The sequence below is a fragment of the Balaenoptera ricei genome, chromosome 2 (genome assembly GCF_028023285.1).
Source record: "Balaenoptera ricei isolate mBalRic1 chromosome 2, mBalRic1.hap2, whole genome shotgun sequence".
NCBI lineage: Eukaryota > Metazoa > Chordata > Mammalia > Artiodactyla > Balaenopteridae > Balaenoptera > Balaenoptera ricei.
Window position 1 is genome coordinate 104424351 of NC_082640.1, and position 20709 is coordinate 104445059.

At 55.3% G+C, this 20709-nt stretch overlaps 1 protein-coding gene across 4 annotated transcripts in view; it reads right to left on the minus strand.

The window, feature by feature from the left end:
- Positions 1-1200: 1200 nt before the first annotated feature.
- PAK6 (p21 (RAC1) activated kinase 6) overlaps positions 1201-20709 on the minus strand; it is a 34616-nt gene continuing 15107 nt past the window's right edge. For 3 of the 4 annotated variants that reach the window (XM_059913647.1, XM_059913648.1, XM_059913646.1), the window contains 8 exons: positions 13333-13541; positions 11830-12465; positions 5764-6261; positions 5507-5640; positions 5014-5140; positions 4788-4913; positions 4173-4307; positions 1201-2760 (listed from right to left, as the gene is read on the minus strand). In XM_059913647.1, coding sequence (XP_059769630.1) covers positions 2593-2760; positions 4173-4307; positions 4788-4913; positions 5014-5140; positions 5507-5640; positions 5764-6261; positions 11830-12465; positions 13333-13536 — 2028 coding nt within the window. In that variant the 5' untranslated portion in view covers positions 13537-13541 and the 3' untranslated portion in view covers positions 1201-2592. Of the gene's footprint in view, positions 2761-4172; positions 4308-4787; positions 4914-5013; positions 5141-5506; positions 5641-5763; positions 6262-11829; positions 12466-13332; positions 13542-20709 lie in introns of those variants that run through there. The other variant, XM_059913649.1, reaches the window with a different exon arrangement.

A 20709-nucleotide genomic window follows, 5' to 3' on the forward strand; every position in this document is an offset into this window, starting at 1 on the left:
TTTCGCTATCCTGAACTTCCTCTTATTGTCAGCCCCAAGGCATTGAGGCTGGGGTCCCCTCGAGCTCAATCTGGTTTAGAAGAGACTTTTCTAAACATTTTGGTTTTCCAATTCTTGTTGCTTTCGTCACTGTGAAGTCACCTGTGCCACTGGAGCTGGTACTCTCGGGTCAAGCTCAGAACCGGTCTGTGTGTGAGGCTAAATGACATATGCACATGCTTTTGGAATGACACTGTGCAGTGGAAGGACTCTTAGAGCTCAAAAGAATAGTTAATAAATCCAGTGTTATTCAGTTGCAAGAACTGGCCTCTTTTTGCCTTGCCAACCACTCCTGACCGTGGGCTTCGGTTGGGAGGTGGAAGGTTCCGCCTTCCCTCAGCCTCCATCCCTGCCCAGCCCACTGTGGCTGCTTCCTGGAGGTAAGACTCAGGTGCTGCCTCTGGCTGAGCTGGTGGGACAGGGGCCCTTAGACCAGGGCAGCTGTCTAGGTGGGGAGCTGTGGGGGAGGAGGTCTGCAGGACTCCTTGCTCCTGGGTAGAAGGTTTCAGTGACCCTGACAGAGAGTGGGTAGAACGAGACCTCAGGAAGTAAGTGCTGGAATCAGTGTCAGAGCTAGAAGATTAAAGACCCAGGTTTCTTGGTTTCCAGTTGCGCTCTTTCACAGCTCCTCACGGTCGCCCTCTGTTCTGAGAACCGAAACAGAGACTGCTTTCTCACTGGAAGCAGTTCCAGGCCACTTGCTATGGACAGTTTGAGGAGAGCAGCCTCTGACTTTCCGGGGAGATGGCAGGGGGGAAGCAAACGGGGGAAGGGAGATGCTGCTGCAGAAAGTGGTCATCAGCCCTGGCGGCTGCCCCAGAGCCCCTGTGGAGCCAGCAAGCACAGCCCACGGCCCTGGCTTTCCGGGTTGGGTTCTTCTCCCCTGGGAAGGAGCCCTGTCTATTTCTCAGCGCTTTCAGTCCCAAGGGCCTTTCACTTCCTGTTTCTCTTCTTCTCTGCCCTCATTTCAGGCCCACATGCCACCAGGGAGTAGGATTTTCTGCGGATCAGAATGACCGTCGGGGGGCTCACAGCAGAGAGGAGGGAGGGCCACCCTGGACACCCACTACAGCGTGTCCAGTTTGAAGACAGCCTGGCTCCACTCCCAGGGACAACAGGAAGGCCAGGGGTTTTGAACACTCAGTTTAATTTAAAACAGGCACAAGTGCAAACAATTCACAAAAGGGACAATGCTTTTGTTTTTAAAACTCTGACCCTTAAAAAAAAGTCCTTGCAATTTTTTTTTTTTTTTTTGCCCCAAAGCAGGCCACCTAGGGATAGAGGAATCTAAAAATATTATCTAGATAGGGTCCAGACACCTGGAGTTCTTCCCTGGGATTCCCTGTCTCACAACAGCCCTGAAGGTGGGCAGGGGAGGAGGACAAGGAGACAGGTGTCTGAGGAGGCAGCTAGGGGCAGGTTCGCACAAATGGGGTGCCCGTTCTACTGACATGATGGAATCGGGAGCTGGTTCACCTCCCCCAGACCAGGATTTTGAAAAGAACAGGTCCCCCAAGCACACAAAAGAAGAGCGGGTCCCCGAGGACCTGGTTGTTGAGATGAAGCTCACAGGTGAAACAAGTTTGTTCCCTCACCATTCTGGTCCCTGGCTCTCAGATTCCACAGTACAGGAGAAACTCGGAAACCGGCCAGGCCCCCAGGGTGTGTTCGACTCAATACAGACCTCTTCACTGGTCAGGTAGAACCCCGGGACTTAAGAGGTGGGAAACCAGGCCAAGGAAGCAGGTCACCTTCAGAGCAGAGCTTAGTGGGAGAGAAGATGGAGAAGCCTAACCGAAGACAGCCGTGGGTGACCTTCCTCCACACCACACACACACACACACGCGTGCGCGCACACGCATCCTGTAAAGTGAGACCACTTTACCACCAGCTGCCTTCTTCCTCTTTCACCCAGAAAATTCCCCTCCCCCTCACGGCTTCTGAGCAGGCTGTTCACAGTTGGGCGCGGGCTGTGCAGGGAGTGTGTTGTCAGCACAGGTGGGTCGGGAAGCAGGTGCAGGTGGGACTGTGCCTTCAGGAAGTCAGACACAAGGGAGGAAGATGGAGTCAGGCAATAAACACCTTCCCTGTGGTCCTCTCAGACCCCAGGATTTGGAATTGGAGCTGAGAACAGCTAGCATCCTGATGAGGACAGGCAGTCTGCCTCTGGGGTGACCTGGGATGCTCGTGTACTACTCCTTTAAAATAAAAAACCACGGCAGCCTTTTCTGCTGTGTTGGCCACAGTGGCCAGAAGCACTGGTCTCCATGTTTCATAGAAATATCCCTGTGCAAATAACAAAGGGTCATCCTACAGAAGGGGTCTCCATCATCCCAAAGGCAACTGGGGACTCTTGGGAGGGAAAGTGACTGAGGGGCAGGTCCGGCCTGGCCCAGTGGGCTGAGGGGCAGGAGGGCAGGGTCGGGGCTTCACATTCAATCTTTGGAGAGAATACTGAGAGAATGAGGCAGGCAGCCAGGCCCTGTTGGCAAGTTGGTGGCCCAGTGTCCCCTGCCCGCGGGCACAGGTGGCAGGTGCATTCTGGGGCTGGGCTCAGCAGGTGGAGGCCTGCTTGCGGTAGAGCTGGATCAGGGGCACCAGGCACTCGGGCAGCCCCGTCTGCAGCAGGAAGGGGTGGTCCAGGAGCTCCTGGGCCATGGCTCTCTCCTGGGGGTCTCGCACCAGCATCCGTTCCAGGAAGTCTCGCAGCACTGGGGAGACCTGTGGAGGCAGGGCAGTGAGAGGAAGCCACAGTTTGCAGCCACTTTGGGGTGACCCAATCTGCCTGGCCCCACTGTCATTTGAAAGTCTTAAATTCTCTTGTTTCTTACTTCCTGGTTCCTCCCAGGCTCAGTACTTTCTGGACTATCAGGTAGGTAAAGAAAGTCAGCATCAGTCCGGGAAAGGTGGCCAGTTCACCTATAGGGGGTGCTGGTGAGCAATGGAATTAGGATACCAGGAGAGCTGGGGAGCTGGGCTCCAAATACAGCCCATGCACCACGCTGCTTCTCAGGGCTCTCAGTGTTCAGGCTCTGTGGAAAGGGGCACGGGATTGGTACCCAGTGATCCAGTCCTGGGTCTATCCCTAATCTCCAGCAAGTTGTACTTTTCTCGAGAGCTCAGTTTTCTCATCTGTAAAATGGGCTAATGATAAAATGTGCTTTCCCTGTCTGCTGCATAGGGCTTTAGTGAAGATAAAAAAAGAGGTCAGGGAGGAAGGAGTGTTTTGAAAAATAGAAAAGGACAAAGTGGGACCTGAAAAAGGAAGATTCCTTTATTTCTCTAAGCCTTAGAGTCTAAGTCAAGGGCTTACCCTGGTTCATTCTGAGTCAATATTTTGGGATAAGGCTGAGTCTTCGGCTGTAACGGAAGGCTGCATCCTCTGGGGAATTAGCCAATTAGAAATATCTGCTAGTCTAGGGGGTCAGGAGTGCGGGTTCCAAGGACCAGCTGTCTCAGAAAGTGTTTCCTGTCTCTCCTCCCATCCAGCAGGGCTACAGAACTATCTTGCATTTAGAGACTGAGCTTCAACCCTCTGGGACATTTCTCACTCTGGCCACCAGATGGCAGTGTCATTCTGCAGCCCTGTGCTGAGCTGGCTGCCAGCAGGGGGTGCCCACAGGTAAGGGCTGTGGGTTTGGGTGGATTTGGCAGAAAAGCGTTACACACACACACACACACACACACACACACACATTGGTTTTAAGGGAAGAACTGGCTCAGATGCGGTTAGGATGTACATTGCTGGAGGGCAAGCCAATTCTCTGTGATGGACTGGGAACACTGTGCCTTGGTATGCCTCCCCTGACAGATGGGGTAGAGGCGTTACTGCTCAGTTAACTTCTCTAGATTCTTTCCCAGGACATCAGGGACTCCCGCCGGCCTTGCTTTCCCTTCTTTCAGGCTCCCGTCAGTTGTCTGCAGGTGGAAACTTGTTGGAGTGACCATGGGAGTTTGTGACTAGGCTCCACACCAAGGTGCGGGATTTGTGTGGAGAAAGAGGAGCCTTTTCCGGGAGCCCGGGCCCTCTGGTTTCTGTGGGAGGGAGAGGCTGGGCTTGACAGCCCAGACTCTGATCCTTGAAGCCTCAGGAAAACGGGGCCTGCAGGGTCACACCTTGTGTACCGACTGACCTTGTGAGTGTTCTTCAGCTTGGGTGGGGGGCTGTCCCGGAGCCTCTTCATGGCTTGCACTGGGGAGTCACTGAAGTAGGGTGGCTCTCCATCTACCATCTCAATCACCATGATGCCCAGAGACCAGATATCCACCTGCAGGAGGAGAATGTCCCTGACTCCACTGGCCAGAGTCTGGCCCCTTGGTAGCAACATGCTGCAGCGGGAGGGGAGCAGCTGGTCCCAGGTTTCCTTGGTGAGTCGGCCTCCTTCCTGGTCACCTTCCCTGTGGTAGTTACTACCTGCGTGAGTGACCACTGACTGCAGGGGCACAGCTGTCAGCCACTCTCTTAGAAAGGCCACCACACATGGGGAAGCCTGGCCATACCCCAACCTACCCTTGAGCTTGGGGGAGAGCATTTTGGGGACCAGTTTGTGGCAGCAAAGTCACAGGCCAGAGAAGACCCAACCAAGAGTGGGAAGGGGGCAGTGGACATTGGGGTAGGGTATTGACTAAGTGGGAACCCGACAACCGGGGTTATTTTGGGTGGGGGGCTCTGGAGGAGACCACAAGTAGAAGAGCTATGTGTTCCCAAGCCTCTTCTGGGAGGACTGGGTGATGGAGGGAGCGGTTACCTCAGTCGCATACAGACACCTGGAGATCACTTCAGGAGCCATCCAGTAGGGGGTTCCCACCAGGGACTTCCTCTTAGGGACATCTTTGCTGATCTGTGCACAGAATCCAAAGTCCGAGAGTTTCACCTGGGGTTGGGGTGAGAGGGAGAAAGGGGAGTGAGTGGCGAACTAGGAGGAGGAGCCGTGAAGTGGGGTCGTGGGTGTGCCAGGTTGGGAAGGGCCCTACCCTGCCGTCAAGGGTCAGCAGGATGGAGTCGCTCTTGATGTCCCGGTGGATGACACCCTGGGCGTGCAGGTAAGCCAGGGCCTGCAGCACGGCCTCGCACACAGTGGCGATCTGCTCCTCATTCAGCCTGGACGGGGAAGGCAGGGCCACCAGCAGAAGAGCATGTTAGCTTTGGCGGGGTTGCAGGGCAGACGGGCTGGGCAGAGTAGGTGCCCCTGGTAGGGGGCCCCACAGCTCCTGGACGATGTGTGTGGGAGCCCAGTCAGGCCAGAACCCTGATGGAAACGGGCCTGGGCCTAGGCTGGAGACCTAGTGTCTTCCCTACTGCCCTGAGACCCCTGGGTCTGTTAACCCGAACAGATGGGGGTGGGCAGGGTGGCTCAGGACCACGTGACGGGCACCCCAATCATCTGGGCCTGAGGCTGCCTAATATCCCTGCCAGGGCAGTGGCGGGAGCAGCCAGCGCTGGGTCCCAGCCCTCCCAGCTGCCCACCTGACTTGGGAGATGATGTCCGTGAGGGCCCCGCCCTGCAGGAACTCCATAAGCACCCACAGCTCCTCGCCCACCAGGTAGCTCTTGTACATCTCCACCACGTTGAGGTGCTGGTAGTCCCGCATGATCACCACCTGGGGGCAGGAGGGGACGCCTGAGTGCCGGGCACCCTCCCCACTGCCCCTGCTTGCAGACGTCCAGCCTGCCTCCGCCGTCACTGCCCGTCCCACATGCCCCGCCACGCCCTCTCCTCCCACCTCGTTAAAGAGCAGCTCCCTGCGCTGCTGCTTCCTGAGGTCCATCATCTTGACGGCCACCTGGCGGCCCGAGTGCTTCTCCCGGGCCAGGCAGACGATGCCCGTGGAGCCCTCGCCGATCTTCACGTAGCTGTCCAGCAGTAGCCGGGGGTCACCCTGGTCCACCACCATCCTGAGTGCAGCCTTGAACTGCTCGTGTGTCACAACGCCCGTTTCCTCACCAGCCAGGGCACCCTTGGCCACTGTGGGGTCCTGGGGCAGGTACAGGTTGCTGGTGCTGATCTGGGCATGCCGGGTGCGGGGGGAGCCTGCCGGGGAAGACCGTCCTGGAGGAGGGCCGGCAGCTGGGGCTGTGCGGAGGGACTTCTGGGGGCTGCTGGTATCCGAGGTGGCCAGAGGGCTGAAGGTCCCCGCGGGCTGGTCTGAGGGGAAGGACTGGGCCTTGGCCACCAGGCTTGGGGGGCGGTCTTTCTGCAGTGGTCTGGAAGAGGAGTTGGGCTGCAGGGAGGAAGGAAGAAACAGAAAGGGGTTTGGCTGTGGGAGCATTTGGAGTACCCTTCCCAGAGGCAGGGGCTGGCTGCCGTGACCTCTGGACACGGGCAGGGTTGGGCAGAGCCGGGCTGGGCATCAGACTAACGTGGGAGGTGCCACAAGCGAAGATTTTCAAATGGAGCTGAAGCCAAACCATAGTCCTGCTTGAGAAGTCAACCCCCAGTGTTCCCAGGTGAGCAGACAAAACAACAGCTCTTTATATCCACACTGACCTTCCTGCGAAGACAAAGCCGAGTCCCTGGGGTGCCCTGGGCTGGTATTTCTTCCTTGGGTGACTGACAGCCAGACCCCAGGGAGGCCACCAGGAGGCACTCTGGGTCAGAGGCGTTCACAACCGTGGCTACCCTACCCAAGGGCCCATGCGGGCAGAAGAGGCCCTGGGCATAGGGGCGGGGGCTGCAGCAAGGCAGCTGTGACTGACTCCCAGGACAGGACAGGGAAGCCACGGCTGCCGTCTGATAGTCCTGCTTGTTCCTGACAATGGGGAGTCTGCGCGTCTGAGCAGTGAGATTAGGTCCCCAACAGAGGACCACAGAGCCATGTTACCATCTTGGGGGGTCCTCAGGTGTCTCCTGGGCTGGGGATCTGGTGCTAGAGAGATCTGGAATCAGGAGGGTAGGTCCAGCCAAACCCAAGCCTTGGGGCCAGGGGTGAGGGGGTTTCCTCAGGGCTCCCCAGAGCAGCTCCTCCACTAGCCACATGGAACTCCTGGCTGATGGCCCCCAAGAAGGAAGAGAAGGCAGGGGGCCTATCTTTCTGGTCTCTGGCAGGGAGGGAGGGAGGGAGGGAAGATGGAACTGAGCAGCAGGCTGGGCCCCCAGTGAGTCCTGCTCAGGCCCAGCCCTCCGAGCAGCCCCAGCAGGAAAGGGTCCCATCCCTGGGTTTCCCCAAGGAGCTGGCGAAGTGCAGCAGGACCCTTCCCAGGGATTATGTTTAAAAGGGCCACCTGGAGAGGGCCATATGCGACCTAACGGGCGACACCTGAGGAGCTGCAGAGAGGCCTTCCCGGAACATCTCAGAGCCCATCTCATAGGCGGTTGTCTAGGTGCCCAGAGGGTGCTGGTCCTCATCCTCAAAACTGAATCAGCTTCCAGGGAATCCGCTCAAGCACTCAGCTTGGGCTGGGCTGCTTGAATCTGCGCCTTGGGCGTTACCAGGCTCAGCCAGAGTCCTTTCAACCTCTTCAGCACCCCTTCCCCCTAGACTTCAGGGCCCTCACCCCAGTCCCTGGCCTTGCCTAGGATCGGGCATGTGCACGGTGCCTCTTCTGGCAGAGAGCCATGCTGTGGCAGGCTCTGCCACCCCCAGCCCCGCAGGCCCACTGAGTGCGCTCCAGCCTCTGCCAGGCCGTGCCTGGCTCATGCTCAGCCCTCGAGGTGAAGGAGCCAGGAAAACCTCCCGGGACTGCCGTGACTACTCCATCCCCGCCCGGCAAGCACATCTGTGCAGTAAATGGATTGTCCCCACCAGCAGCGGCACCCGACCGCACCCCCCTTTCCCTACTCCGTTGTGGTGGAGCAGTGGGAACTCCAGACTGGCGGGTCAGGACCTGGGCTCCAGTCCTGCTCTGCTCTGACTTGTCATGAATCTTAGGCCATTCCCCCTCTCTGAGCCCCAGTCTCCTCTATGAAGGCACAGTGATCTGGGGAGCTGGATAAAATGCAGATTCCCTGGCCTTGGAAATGGCTTCAGTAGGTCCCTAGAGCAGGGACTCTGCATTTTAACAAGGCCCCTGGCTTTTGATGTGAGAGGCACCTTGGACCACAATTTGAGCAGCTCTGTAATTCCATGGCCTTGGGGACCCTGTGGGAGGGCTGGGACTCGGGGTGGAGGGAGCATGGCCACCACCAAGGCTGTGAGGCCACAACCAGGAGCAGCAGGACCATGAGATGTCACCCGGTAGCAGCCTCCAAGGCTCTGTAAAAAGGCTGCCTGCGCGCCTGCGAGGCATGGACCTAACACAGAAAATGTGCTCTCTGAGCATCTGTGTGGGGCTGGGCAGAGACTGGGGATCCGAAAAGCTCCTAAAGCTGCTCTTGAGATTGCTCTCACGGCCCTTGACCTCTCTCCACTCTGGATTTCTAAGGAAGGCGGTAGAACAGTTTCCCTCTCCTTCTGGCCTCCCGGCCTCCTGCATGAGCTCTCTGCTCTGAGGATGATGGACACGGGGAGGGTGGGGACAAGTCATGCGGAGGGGCTGAGGAGGTGGGTTCGCTCCCCTCTGCTGTCGAGGCCCCTGTCGCAGGTGCTGGCTGAGCTCAGGGGCCGAGGCTGCAGCAGGTGGATGGAAGCAGCAGACGGATCTGGGGGGGGGGGCCAGCACTGACGTGGCCTGGGACATGGGACATAGGACACGGGGGTGGTCGGGCCAGGCTTGGTCTTCACCTCAGCAGGGTCTGGTCCCAAGTGCCCCTTTGTGGGCCTTGCTGCCTGTCTCCACAAGGAGGGAGATTTTACTTAACGTAACCACAAGAAAGGACCAGATGAAACGTGTTAAACCACTCCAAGAAAGGGAAAGGGGGACAAAAGGTGGAATTAATTGTTAGGGGCTCTGGATTAATTCTGGAGTTACTTGTGTGACTGAGGCCTCTTCTTGGGCAGGAAGCCACTGGAAAGAAGAGTTGTACATGGAGTTACAATGACGCCTCATGTTCCCTTCCCAGGCTAAGAAGACAGGGCCAGGCTCTCCAGCTGTGGGCTCGGGAGGCTGTTCTGTTAGTGCCGCCCAGGCAGAGGCCATTTCATAATATTTAAGAAATACTAAAGCCATTTTATTGAGGGCTTACCACCTTGACAAGGGCCTTAAATGCATTATCTCATTTAATTCTCATAGCCCTGTGGATTGTTTTATTAGCCCATGGGTAATATTATTATCTACGTTGGTAGATGAGGAAACAGGCTCAGAGAGGCTAAGTAACTTGCCTAGAGTCACTAAGCAGTAAGGGACAAGGCCAGACTTCAGCCCTGGTCAGCTTAACCCCTGATCCCTATGCAGTGGTCCTATTGGGGATCCTTGGCATGTAACCGAGTACATGGTACACAGTAGGTGCTTAACCAAGGTTTGCTGATTGTTGAGGTCTTTCTGACGTGGCCTTTCTGCCGCTAAGTGGGACCACTTCTAAATCTCCCAAGCTCCTAACTGTCTTACCTCTTTGGCCTCTCTGTCCCCACTTGAGGTCTCCGTTTGCTCTTTAGCCAAAGCGAGTGACTGCAGGCCAAGCTGCCTGGGGCTGAGTACAAGAGCTCGAGGGTCACAGACCCTCCTGCAGCCATGCCTGGCACGCTGTGGCCATTGGTGGCCTGCCCTCCCAGGGCACTAGTGCATGGACTGCTGCTTTAGGAGTTGCTGTGAGTGTCCAGAGCCAGCCTCTGGGATGTGCTGAGTGCGGAGGGCTGGCTGCTGGCTTGGTCTGGGTTCCCAGGGCCCAGGCCTTGGGGGAGGAGGAGGAAACTGAATGCTTCCCAACCATAGGGTAATTTGCTGAGAGCAGTGGTTCTCAACTGGGGGTGATTTTTTTTCCCTCAAGGAACATTTGGCAATGTCTGGAGGGATCTGGGGTTGTCCCATCTGAGGGGTGCTACTAGCATCTAGTGCGTAGAGGCCAGAGATGCTTCTAAATATCCTTCAACACCCAGAAGAGTCCCTGCAACAAAGGATTATCTGATCCAAACGTCAATAGTACAGGGTTGAGAAGCCCTGGCCCAGAGCGGTTGTGGGGCAGTCTCGGCCCCGCCTTTCAGAGGCCTGGCTTGAGAACATCCATCTAGAAAGGTGTGCCCAGGGGGCCGAGAAGGAAACTACTCCCCTGGATTTGGAACTGTGGTGTTTCTGAGCCCCGGGTGAGCACCACCTGCCTCCTCAGGTGCAGGGGAGACCTCGTACAGCCCGCAGCAGTGGCCCACAGCAGGTGCTTTGTGGGTGTGCAGGGATGGGGGGTTGGCCTGCCCCCTGCTGTGGGGTGCTGGCAGGAGCCCAGGACCGTGCATACCAGTTTCGACACCCCCTTTCTCCAAATCCCTGAAACCACCCCCCACCCCAGCAGGACTCTCGAAGTGCACTTCCTGGCAGGGTGCACTGTCCTGCTCCCACCTTAGTTTTCTGGGGAATGTCTCCCCAGGGGCACAGCCTTCCAGAGACCCCTCGGCTCACAGGCACTCATGTTTTCTCACGGGCATATCAAGCCATGTCTCATCTGTTCCTCCCTAAAGCCCCCGCCCCACAGGGGATCCCAGCCTACCATCCTTTGTCCCAGTGGGGACTAGAGGGCACAAAGCCCAGAACCTTCCCTGGGTGCCTTGGGCTGGCAGTGACTTAGATGGGGTTGAGGGTCCAGGCCACCCCTCAACCCCCCACCGCTCCTCCACGATTGGGCTGGACACACTGGCGCCATCCCGGGAGGGGGGACTCCATTACTCATGCCGCTGTCGGTGGCGGTTTCTTAGGTGTGACTTACAACCCTTGTGCAGCCTAAGCTCATTTCTGCCCGACCCTCAGGGAGGAGCTAAAAGATGCCTTCATGGAAAAGCCTTCCCTCCCGCCTTCGGCTGACTCATTCGCGACACCAGGGGGTTGTCCCACGCTCTCTGAGTCAGTCTTCTCATCTGCCAAATGGGAAAGGATGTTACTGTCACCACGGACAGGATGTCATAGGGCATGTAAGAAGCAAAAATGTTCTCCTCGGCCTGCCAAAAAAATGTCACCATTAGGGCTCCCTTCACTGTTTCCTTTTTTACAAGAAAAATATGTGCATTTGAGGCTGTCACACATGCCAAAAGTCAGCTCTCCTGTTGCTCCCAGACCCAGGCAAATTCAATCCTCTAGCTTTTCATATGGCACACAGTATGAGAATAAATAATTACAGGAATGTCAAACAAAGCAAGAACTACTAGAAAAAGGGAAGGAAGGAAGGGAGGAAGGAAGGGAGGAAGGGAGGAAGGGAGGGAAGAATCCTCACTAGAGAAGGGGTAACATAGCCTATGGGAGAAGCAGCACAGAGAGGCTGTGCATGACCTCAGGAGAGCACTGGGACAAGCTGGGGGTCCAGGCAGAAAAAAGATCAGAAAAGGGAGCCAGAGAGACCCTGCCCCTCCCCCCACCCCGGGGCTGGAGCACCTACTTCTGCTGGGGCCTGGGTGGGGTTGCTGGGCACTGGGGGCAAGGGGAGGGTCTGGGCTTGTGGTTAAAGGTGCTTTTTCAGGGGTGCCTGCCTCGCTGTGTGGTCTGCCTAGACACACCCCAGAGGGCAGGAATGTCAGCTGAGGCGTACCATAGGCCCCCAGAGGCCCCCAGAAAACGACCTGACTTGCAACATCTGACTCACACGTGCTAAGCCTTTGGAGCACGAGGGCTCAGCTGGTTCAGGGTAGCTGATGATCTGTTTACCTCACGCTTTCCCCAACCCGACCCTGTAAGTGGGGAAGGCCGGGCAGGGCCTGTGTTCCCAGTAGATGCTGCCGGGCCAGGCTCCCTGCCCTGTCAAGAGTGGTCCCAGAGGGGGCCGCAGCCTGACCTACCTTGCTCTGTGGTGGAGGGCCTGGCTTGCTGCTGCTTGGAGGGGCGGCGGCAGGAGCAGACAGGAACATGCTTCGGAACAGCCTGCGCTTCAGGCTGCTCTCCGGGGCCTTAGGGCTGGGGCTGCCCTCCCCACCCGGCCTGCCTGCAGCCGAGCCCACCAGGCAGGACTGTGGCCGGGCCTCCTCAGAGCCATGCCCGGCAGTCTTGGGCCCCCGCCTGCCCGCGGCCGTGGCGGCCGAGGTGCCGGTTGGGGAGCTCTGCAGGCAGCGCTGCGGGGCACCCTGGAACTCGGTGGGGCCCAGGGACTGTGCCTTGGTGGCCAGCCCACTGGGCAGGACCCGCGGGCTCTGTGGCTCGGGCCGTGGCACGTGCCTGCGCCCTGCTGGTGCGGCCCCGTTGCAGCTGAGGTAGAGGCCACGGGGGTCCCTGCGCTCAGACTGGGGTCTCTGCAAGTACATGTCCGGGTCGGCGGCCCACTGCTCATCCCCTAGCAGCCCCAGGGACTGTGCCCGCCGCCGGCTGGTGGGGCTGCGGCCACGCAGGGTGTTGGAACTGATGACTGACAACTTCTGGATATCGTTGAGCAGCCCCGAGATGTAGCCGTCCGTAGGCGCCGCGCTGCCGCGCACCACTGTCTGCAGGGGAGGGGGAAGAGCGTGGTGAGCCTCCTGGCACGGCAGGGAGGGGGCGCTGGGCGGGGACCAGGTCGGAGAGCCTCCCCGGGGGGCCTCGGGGAGGAGCACCCATGGACCTCGCTTGCTGTGTCATCCATCTATTCTTAATTTTTCGGCCCCTTCCCAGGGCCCACAGCGGGCCAGGCCTGTGCTGGCGGACGGATACAGGGAGAAGCCTCATTTTCACGGGCCCACAGTCTAGCAGGGCAGACAGGTGAGTAGCCATGGTGTTGAATCCAGCGTGCCTGATGGTGCGGGCAGCTGAGCTTGGGGAGCTGGGGAGACTGCAGGCCCTGCCTGGGGCCCGCTGCCGTTCTCCAGCTCTATCTGTGTGTGGCCTTCCAGGTGACACGCACCAGTCCAGGGCTCTCCTCCCCACGTACTGGCTTTGTGGCCTCCAAACCCTGACAGGGCCCTGACCCCAACCCCTATCAGGCTCTTGCATCAACCCCTCCTGACCCACACAACTTAATCCCCCAGGTCTGTGAGAGCCCGCAGCCCCACAGGGGCTGCAGGTCCAAATTTTGCATGGGACATACTTAAAGATTATTTGTTATCTGAAACTCACATTGTATTGGGCATCCTGTATTTTTACTTGCTAAATCTGGCAACCCTACCACCCTGTGGAGAGGGACTCCCCAGGATCCTCCTCCCTGGGTCACCAGGGAGAGAACGAGAGGCTGATTAGCAGGGAATGAAGACATCCTGGCTAATTGATAGCTGGTAATCAGGTGGTTCTTCAGGTGCCTGCGTGGTCTTGCCAGCAGCCCTCTGTGAAGGGGGATGGTCTGAATCCTCCCCCTCTGCCATCCCTGATGCCCGCCTCACCTTCATGGGCTGGAGCTGCACCCGGGTGATGCGTGAAGGGTCCACCACGGGCTTGGGTCGCCGCAGTGTGTCCAGGATGTTCTGCCATTGTGGGGGGAGGCCCACGAACTTGCCTTCTTTGGGGTCGAAGGAGGTGTGGACGCGGTGCTGGAAATTCTGTGGGGCCGAGATCTCAGGGCGTTTCTTTTTCTTCTTGCGGAACATGGTGCCTGTGTGGGGAAGGTCAGACTGAGTTCCAGAGGGGGTGTCACAGGAGCCTGGCTCGGGGAAGGACAGGTGGCCGCAGCGGGTGCTGGGGCCCCAGGCTCCCTCCCCCGCTTCAACCCCCTGCACCGGCCCACCTCTCAGGGCTACTCCCTCAGGGAAATGGCTAGCTCCCCGCAGAGCGGTCCCAGAAGCAGCAAAAGCCCCATAAATAAGCCAACACAGACTACAAAGGAGGAAAAGAGGTGTCTGTCTTCTCATCTGTGCCAAGTCCCCTGCTGAGGAGGCAGACCCTGGGGGTGTGTTTTTATAAGATCCAAAGCCCATGACAAATAACATTCCACCGTCGAAGAATTAAAAGGGGGGTGGGGAAGAGGGAGGAAAGCTGGCAAACTCATTTTACGAAGCATGATCTTGATTCTTAAACCAGATAAGAATAGTACAAGGAAGCCCCCTGGTGGCGCAGTGGTTAAGAATCTGCCTGCCAATGCAGGGGACACGGGTTCGAGCCCTGGTCTGGGAAGATCCCACATGCCGCGGAGCAACTAAGCCTGTGTGCCACAATTACTGAGCCTGTGCTCTAGAGCCCGCGAGCAACAACTACTGAAGCCTGCGCACCTAGAGCCCGTGCTCCGCAATAAGAGAAGCCGCTGCAATGAGAAGCCCGCGCACTGCAACAGAGTAGCCCCCGCTCGCTGCAACTAGAGAAAGCCCACGTGCAGCAACGAAGACCCAACGCAGCCAAAAATAAATAAATAAATTTTAAAAAAATAGTGAAAGGAAAATTTGAACCAATTTCACTTCTGAACATAAATGAAAATCCTAAACAAAATTAGCAAATTGAATCCAATTGTTCGTTAAAGGGTTTTTTTTGTTTGTTTGTTTGTTTCTTTTATATCACAGTCAGCTCGGGTTTGTCCCAGGATGGTTCAAAAACAAAAACTGTTAATGTGACATACAACTTCATAAAAAGTCAAGCTGCTGATTCAGAGACATGTTGCCCCATCAGGGACCAAACTAAAAGGGCCCTCATGGTCCCCAGGTGCTCGGCCCTAATGCTGGAAAGGCCCTGAGCTAAGGGCACTGCTGGGGTGGGTGAGGGCAGCTATCTTAGGGGAAAAGCTCTCCAGAAAGAGAGAGCCCACCTCCCTCTGGGTCCCCTTCTCTCTGGTCTCAGAACTCTGATTGTACAAAACATCACCTGCAGTCAAACCTCCATCCCTCGCCTTGCTGGTCTGGGTTTGCCTTAGGCCCTATTAAGCTCTAACAACAGCTCTGTGTGACACCAGCATTCAGATCTGAGAGAGGGAGACTGGAGACCCAGGAGGCAAAGTGACTCTTCCAAAGTGCTGCTCTGGCCTCACCTTCAGGGAGCCCTGGGCTGGGACCACATGGAAGACAGGGTTGGGGGTACCCACTAGAATGCTATTGTATTTGAAGTGGCTCAGAATAGCTCAGTGCATTTGTGTGGGGCAATGGGTGCTAAGGACACTCAGTGGGCTCTTGTGTCAGCTGGAAAAGTCACTTCTAGGTTTGTTTCAACAAGACATGTTTGTTTCTTGAATTGAATGCTTGGATCATTCATCTATCTACAGAACTGGATAGATCTGTGCCATGGCACTCTCTTTTTGTTCCTGCTCCGGAGAGAGAATTTTCCTGGTCACTTTCACAGGTTCTGGAGCAGGTCACAGATCTGGGAGGCAGCTGGTGCCACTCGGGAAGGCAGGGGGCTCAAACAGCCAAATCTCTCCACTAGGCATTCACCAAGCATGAATCAATCTGAATCCATGTCATACCTCTTGGAATGGCAGCCACTTTTTGGGACCTTGAGGTTCAGGAAATCTACCAAACATACCCACCAGGCAAAGCCACGTGTGCAGGAGCCCCAAGGACCAAGGACTTTGGAATGAAATATAACTGTTTGAGTTACAGGTGAGTTGCAGGGAGTCTTCCACTAATTTGGGGAGACTTTGAGCGAGCTATCTAAATGATTTGAGCCTCAGCGTTCTTCATCTATAGAATGGGGTTAATAAAAAATAACGCACAGAGTTTAGGGAGTGTTAAGTGAGCGAATTCCCAGGAAAAAGGGGCTGTTTCTCTTGCTATGTTACCTCTCCGTGCATCCTGTCTCTCACCTCAGGTCCCTGCAGACATCAGAACGTGAGCAGATCCAAGTCTGGGAGTGATGCCCAACTCCTTTCCTCTCGGAGTCACCTGGCAGGGGTCATGCCTGATTTCTCGTTCTGGGGCCCTCGTCACCTCTCCATGACATAGACTCTTCATGGCTTGGTAAAGCTTGACCTCCTCCCTGTAGTCTTTGGCTACAGAAGAGTCTCAGTTCTGCAATTCTGTCCTGACAGACCCTCTATCTCTGGATTAGCTCAGCTGATGGTTTCACTCTCCTCCCCACTCTGTAAACCCTTCTGGAGGTGTAGGGACACAGCCTAGAGTTGCAAAAGAGGTGGCTAATACTTCCCTCTCCCCCCACCAGAACATCCCTGGCCCCAACTCCCCGGCCGCACCCAAAGGCCCAGCGTTTGCTGCAGGAATGCACGGGGAAAGCATCTTGTTTTTTTTTTTCGGTTTTTTGTTTTTGGCTGCACCGCAGCACGCAGGATCTTAGTTCCCCGACCAGGGATCGGTGGAACCCTCGCCCCCTGCAGTGGAAGCATGGAATCTTAACCACTGGACTGCCGGGGAAGTTCCTGGAAAGCATCTTTAGCAAATGGTCTACATGACTCTGGGATGCCCCTCCTGAGTCCACCCTAATAGCAATTCCAGAATAAGTTCTTCCCACAGGCAGCAGGAGGGGCCTGAGGAGAAAGGACAGTGCAGAGTCCTAGGATCCAGGGGTTACAGGGGAGGTGGGGAGCTGACAGAAGCAATGAACTGAGCTCAGGCTTTGGGGGAGGGGGAGTAGAGATTTAGAAATCAGAGCCAGCCACTTAGCTAGCGGGAAATCCACGCCTAAAGGGAGGCTGCCAGGACTTGCCCAAAACCATGGTGAGGCCAACACTGCCTGGGACAATATGATTGTGTACATAGAAAAATCTACATACAAACTTTTGGGATTAAATGTGAATTTTAGACGTCCCCAAGTCAAGGTCAATATAAAAAAAAAAATTGTATTTTTGCATACCAGCAACAAACAAATAGAAAATGAAATTTAAAAAAAGATCCTGTGATACAATGGGAAATAGACGATTGGTCTTTGTACACCCCACAGCCTGCCCCCCATTCCTGGCACAGAGCTCTTAAAACTCTTGGAATCCCCAGAGTGACAAGAATGTTGGAACTTTCAGCCTCCCCATTCCCACCTCTGGGGAGGGAAGAGGGGCTGGAGATTGAGTTAATTATCAATAACCAATGATTTAATCAATTGTGCCTACTTAATGAAACCTCCATAAAAACCCCTCAGAGACAGGATTCAGGGCTGGTGAACGCCTCAAGGTCCCGAGAGGGTGAGGCGTCTGGGGAAGGCATGGAAGCTCTGCACCCTTCCCCCATACCCTGCCCTATGCGATATGCATCTCCTCCATTTGGCTGTTCCTAAGTTGCATCTTAATGAACTGGTCAAAGTAAAGTGCCTTCCTGACTTCCACCAGCCATCCTAGCAAATTATCAAATGTGAGGAGGGGGTCGTGGGAACCTCAGTTATTAGCCAGCTGGTCAGAGGTACGGGGACCTGGGCCTTGGAACCCGAGTGCAAAGTGGGGGGCAGTGTGTGGGGCTGAGCCTGAGGAGTCTGTGCTAATCCAGGTAGTTAGTGTCAGAATCAGATGGAATTGTTGAACACCCAGTTGGTGTCAGAGAGTTGGAGAGATGATCTCAGGAGGAGAAAAACCCTCTCATTTGCTGTCCAAAGTGTTATTAGGAAAAAACCCCTCAGACACCCTTTCCCACTTTACATTAAAAATATCAGACACCTAGGAATATATCTAATCAAAGATGCGCAAGGTCTCCACATTGAAAAATATCAAACATTAAAGATAATAAAGAATGTTCATAGATTGGAAGCCTCAATATTATAAAGATATCCATTATTCCCAAATTAACCTCCAGAGTTATTGCAATCTCAGTCAAAATCCCAGCATACTTCTTTTGGTAGAAATTGACAAACTGATTCTAAAATGTACAGAGAAACATAAAGAATCAGGAATAGTCAAAACAATCTTGAAGAACAAAGTTGGAGGGTTACACTACTAGATATCAAGATTTATTACAAAGCAACCACAATTAATACAGTGTGAAATTGGCACAAAGACTGATGAGTAGGCCAGTGGAACAGAAGAGAGAATCCAGAAATAGACCCACTCACATAAGGTCACTTAATTTATGACAAAGGTGACACTGCAATATGGTAGGGAACAGATGATCTTTTCCATAAATGTACCTGAAGCAATTAGATATCCATATGAAAAAAAAAGGAGTCTGGAAAAATGAATTCATATCATATCCCCAAACTAATTGGATCTAAATGTGAAAGGTAAAAATAATAAAGCTGGTGGGAGTGATGGTGGGGGGCAGGAGAGAGGGTAACCCCTAGTCTGGCCATCCCCTGCCCCAGGTCTGGTGTGAGTGCCTATGGGGAGCCCGAATTTGATGGGCTCTCCTGGAGCCCCTGACCTGCTGGGGCCCAAACCTATCCACACCCATGGGTGCCGAGGACAAATTAAACTATCAAGGTTTTCTTTGTCCAAGGCAGGCCTAGGTTAGGAGTAGGAAATTCTTTCTGAAGATTTCACCTAGACTAATTTGTAAATGCAGTATGAATATAATGAATATTTGAAGGAAACACAGCAAAATATTCATTGTTGTTGTGTTTGACGGGTGGGGTTCCAGGTGACTTCCTCCTACCCCATCTTTCTACTCTTCTGAATTTTCCTTAAAGATGATGGGCTGCCTTTCTAAAGAAAACAAAATACTTTTAAATAAAGAAAAGAGTGATCCACGAGCACTGAGTTTCCTAAGAGATACTCACCCACTTAAGTATCCGATGTTGCCAGGTCACTGGGTGTCAATCACCTGAGACCCAAGCATCCCCTGCATCTCTCCAGCTCCATGTCCTGGACACACACACGAATGCCCAGACAGGGGCCCTCACTTGCCATTCCTAGGTCTCCGTCTTCCACCCAGTTTCCCGCCTTCTGACAAGCCCAAGGACCTCGGGGCTGAGGGAGAGGGGGTGCTGACTCAGCCGTGAGGTTAAATCAAATCAGGCCATGCCCGCCTTTAAAACTGCCATCCGAGAAGCACCACCTCTTTGCATCCACACTCCACTCACCTAGTGGAAGAGCTTTCCCTAAAGAAGGTACTCTGGAGGAGGAAGGAGGATGCTGTTCCCTCAGCGAGCCAGTCCTGCCTTTCCTTCTGCCTAGCCTGACAGAAATGATGTGGGCCTCGGCCACTGAAGTAGAAATGGGTAGAGGCAGGGCGCCAGCTCTGGCTCAGGGTGACCTCCGCTGCCCGAGCCCCTCCCATCTGGTCTGACACCTCACCCCAACGCAGTGGGGGGAGGTGCTGAGGAGTATTTCTCAGGCTGGGATGCACCTTTGAACACTCCTCTTCTGAGAATGGCTAGGACATCACCTTCCAGCCAGCAGGCTGGCCCATGACTGGACCAGAGAAGGATGCCCATCACTGGGGAGGGGAGGGGAGGGGAGATCCCTGCCCCAACCAGCTTTAGAAGGAAGCTCCCCTGGCACAGCTCCTGCTGAGGCTGCTTCCTCCAGCCAGAGCCTGGCAGATGGGGAGCAGGTCAGTTCCTGGCAGAGCCTTCTGGAGGAAATGCTGCCACACCCAGTAAAACTGAGGGTGGAGCTGGTGGGAGAGTTCAGGGAGCCACAGGCCTGGGGTCACTGAGGGGTGAGACTATCATGTCAGAGGAGCAGGAGACTCCAGAGAGAAAGGGAAGTAACTTTTCTTGAGCACCTACTACGTGCTAGGCCCTTTCTAAGCACCAACTAATTTAATCCCCACAACGAGCCTGGGAGGTAGGAGCTATTATTATTATCCACAAATCCAGATGAGGCTCAGGGAGGTTGAATAACTTGCCCAGGGTCACAGCACCAGGAAATGACTGAGCTGGTGTTTAAACCCAGATCTGGTTCCAAAGTCCTGCTCCGTCCACCATGCCCACTCAGAGGGACTCGGGCTGTTGTTAATCTCCTTCCCAGGGGTCTCTGTGAACAGGAAGGGGGCTGGGCAGTCCGTGTAGAAGCGGATGGGCCAGGGCCAGCTCCCTCAACCAAGATTACTAGGTCCTTTCCTGGGCTGATCTGTGAGTCAGAGGCCAAGGGAGACTGGCGCTGTCCTGACTTGCAGGCTGACCCTTACGTTGTTTGGAACCAGGGCTTGTTTGTCTGTTTTTTTTGCCCTGCAGTGGTGGTGGTGGGGTGTTCTAAAGAGCTTGCCTTGGCAGCTGTGATGTCAGGGCCTGGCATACACGGAAAGAGCCGCAGAAACAGCAGGAGAGCATTTTCTCCAGCACAGGTCCACATCCCCTCCGTAGGGTCTCAGCCTCAAGTCAGGCAACCAGCAGGCCTGGCTTGAGGAGTGGTGGGCAGAGCTCTGTGGCTGATGTTAGTGTTCCACGGTGCCATGGGGTCTGGGTGGTGAGGGCCCCCAGACCAGGCTCTGTGGCTCAGCTGGTCCAGGGTCTACAACAGGGACAGCAGACAGCTGTGCTGGGTGGGTCACCCCCTCAAACTGCTTTTCCTCTTGGGGAGGAGACATCCGTCTGCCAGGGCCTGGGGCTCCAGGGCCACCAAGCTGTTGGTTCCCCAACCAGAACCATGGAGAAATGAGTCTGCACTTAAACCTCAAACCAGAGCACAGACTTTCCAACGAGCACTGCCATTTGAGGCAGACCCTTGGGAGTGAAACTGCCTGTTGCAGACGTGCTCCAGGACTTCCAGAAGTCCTCTTGGGAACCAACTTTGGGGCCCATCTTGGGCCAGCATCAAGGGTCTTCCTAACCTGTGGCCCCTGCTTTTCACCAGAAGAGCTGGTGTCTGACGTGGTTGCCTTGCCGCCCGGCTTCCAGTGAGTTTTGGCTGTTCCCACGCATCGAATTCCTTTCAAGGAAAGGACACTCAGCCCACTGAAGGGATCCACGAGAACGCACTACAGGCTGGGAAGGTGGTTTCCAGAAAGCGAGTCTGAAGGAGATTG